The 1,702-nt window shown below is 30.8% G+C and overlaps 1 protein-coding gene across 1 annotated transcript; it reads right to left on the reverse strand.

Annotated features, from left to right (window-relative positions):
• Positions 1-824: 824 nt before the first annotated feature.
• LOC124420204 lies at positions 825-1,547 on the reverse strand. Its single transcript, XM_046952414.1, has one exon. The coding sequence runs from the start codon at positions 1,545-1,547 to the stop codon at positions 825-827; it is 723 nt and encodes a 240-aa protein (XP_046808370.1).
• Positions 1,548-1,702: the final 155 nt, after the last annotated feature.

The raw sequence follows: 1,702 nt of genomic DNA on the forward strand, positions 1-1,702 counted from the left end.
GAAAATATCATTGAATTTTATCTTCAAGCTATCGATTACTACTTTTATTAGCTCAACTAATAACACACCTGCACATAATTCCAATCTTGGCAGTGAAATAATTTTAATAGAAGCTATTCTTGATTTAGATGCAGCTAAATGACAGTAAACTATCCCATTGCTGTCTATGGACTTTACATAGATAGCTGCCCCATATGCCTTCATGGATGCATCACAAAATCCATGAAGTTCTATTTGTGTTGGTTTGACACAAATAATATGTCTTGGAACGTTTACTTCATTCAGAAATTTGAAATAATCTTTAATTTTAAGCCAATTTTCAGTCATTTGCTCTGGAATTTTATCGTCCCAATCAAGTTTTAACTTCCATAAATCTTGGAGCAGCATCTTTGTTTTTACCGTTACTGGTCCTATTAAACCTAGTGGGTCAAATAACTTAGCAACTTCTCTTAAAATTGTGCGTTTTGAAATTTTATTCTGAAATTCCAATTTACATTTCAAACTAAATCTGTCTGTTTTTGGGTTCCATACAATCCCCAATGTTTTAACAGACTTCAAATTATTTGATTCTATATTTAAATCATTTTCTATATAACTGGGATCAATACTTTGGAGCAATACTTTTTCATTAGTACACCATTTCCTTAAAGGCATACCGAAATCCATCAATATATTGTGAATATTTTCTCTAACTCGTTTTAATGATTCTATACAATCTCCTCCAGTCATCAAATCGTCCATGTAAAAATCATTCCTAATTACATCTGATTCAATTGGAAAATTGTCTTCTTTACCATCTGAAATTTTTTGTAAACATTTTACTTCTAAATATGGAGCCGAAGCTGTTCCATATGTAACAGTTTTAAGAGCATATGTTTAATAGTTTCATCTGGATTCCAGCGCCAAAATATTAACTGATATTTTCTGTCAGCTTCAGAAATCCAGATTTGTCTATACATTTTTTCAATGTCAGCTGAAAAAACATAACGATGTTTTCTAAATCTTAATAAAATATTAAAAAGATCTTCTTGCAGCCTAGGACCAGTATGTAAGATATCATTTAGCGAAATATTAGTTGTTGTCTTACAAGACGCATCAAATACAACTCTTAACTTAGTTGTTGTACTCTCTGGCCTAAGTACACAATGATGTGGTAAATAATATTTACTATTCATAAACGAATTATTATTTATCAATTCCATATGACCCATTTCCAAATATTTTTTAAGAAATTCATTATATTCCAATCTAAGTTCTTTGTTTTTCTCTAATTTTCTTTCTAGAGCAAAGAACCTTCTTTTAGCTATTATGGTAGAATTACCCAATTTATTCTGTTCATCTTTAAATGGAAGTTTAACTTCAAACTTACCATCTGTAAGTCTTTTAAAATTTTCTTCAAATTGTTGCTCACATTGCTTTTCCGCAACTGTGAGATTATTCATTTTTGGAACCTCTTCCAATTCCCAAAACTTTTGTAACAATTCATCACAAGATGTTTGAATTGTTGTGACCACACTTGATTCTGGTTTGGAACCATTTGCTGTCATCAGTCCATATGCTACCCAACCTAACTTAATGTTACGTAGCTTTGTAAGTATTTGTCTTTTTATCAATTATTTGCCCATCGCAAATCAGATCAAACACAAATTGATTAGATAGTAATAAATCCACTCCTTGTGGAATATTATATTTGGGATCCGCT

Source organism: Lucilia cuprina, chromosome 5 (genome assembly GCF_022045245.1).
Source record: "Lucilia cuprina isolate Lc7/37 chromosome 5, ASM2204524v1, whole genome shotgun sequence".
NCBI lineage: Eukaryota > Metazoa > Arthropoda > Insecta > Diptera > Calliphoridae > Lucilia > Lucilia cuprina.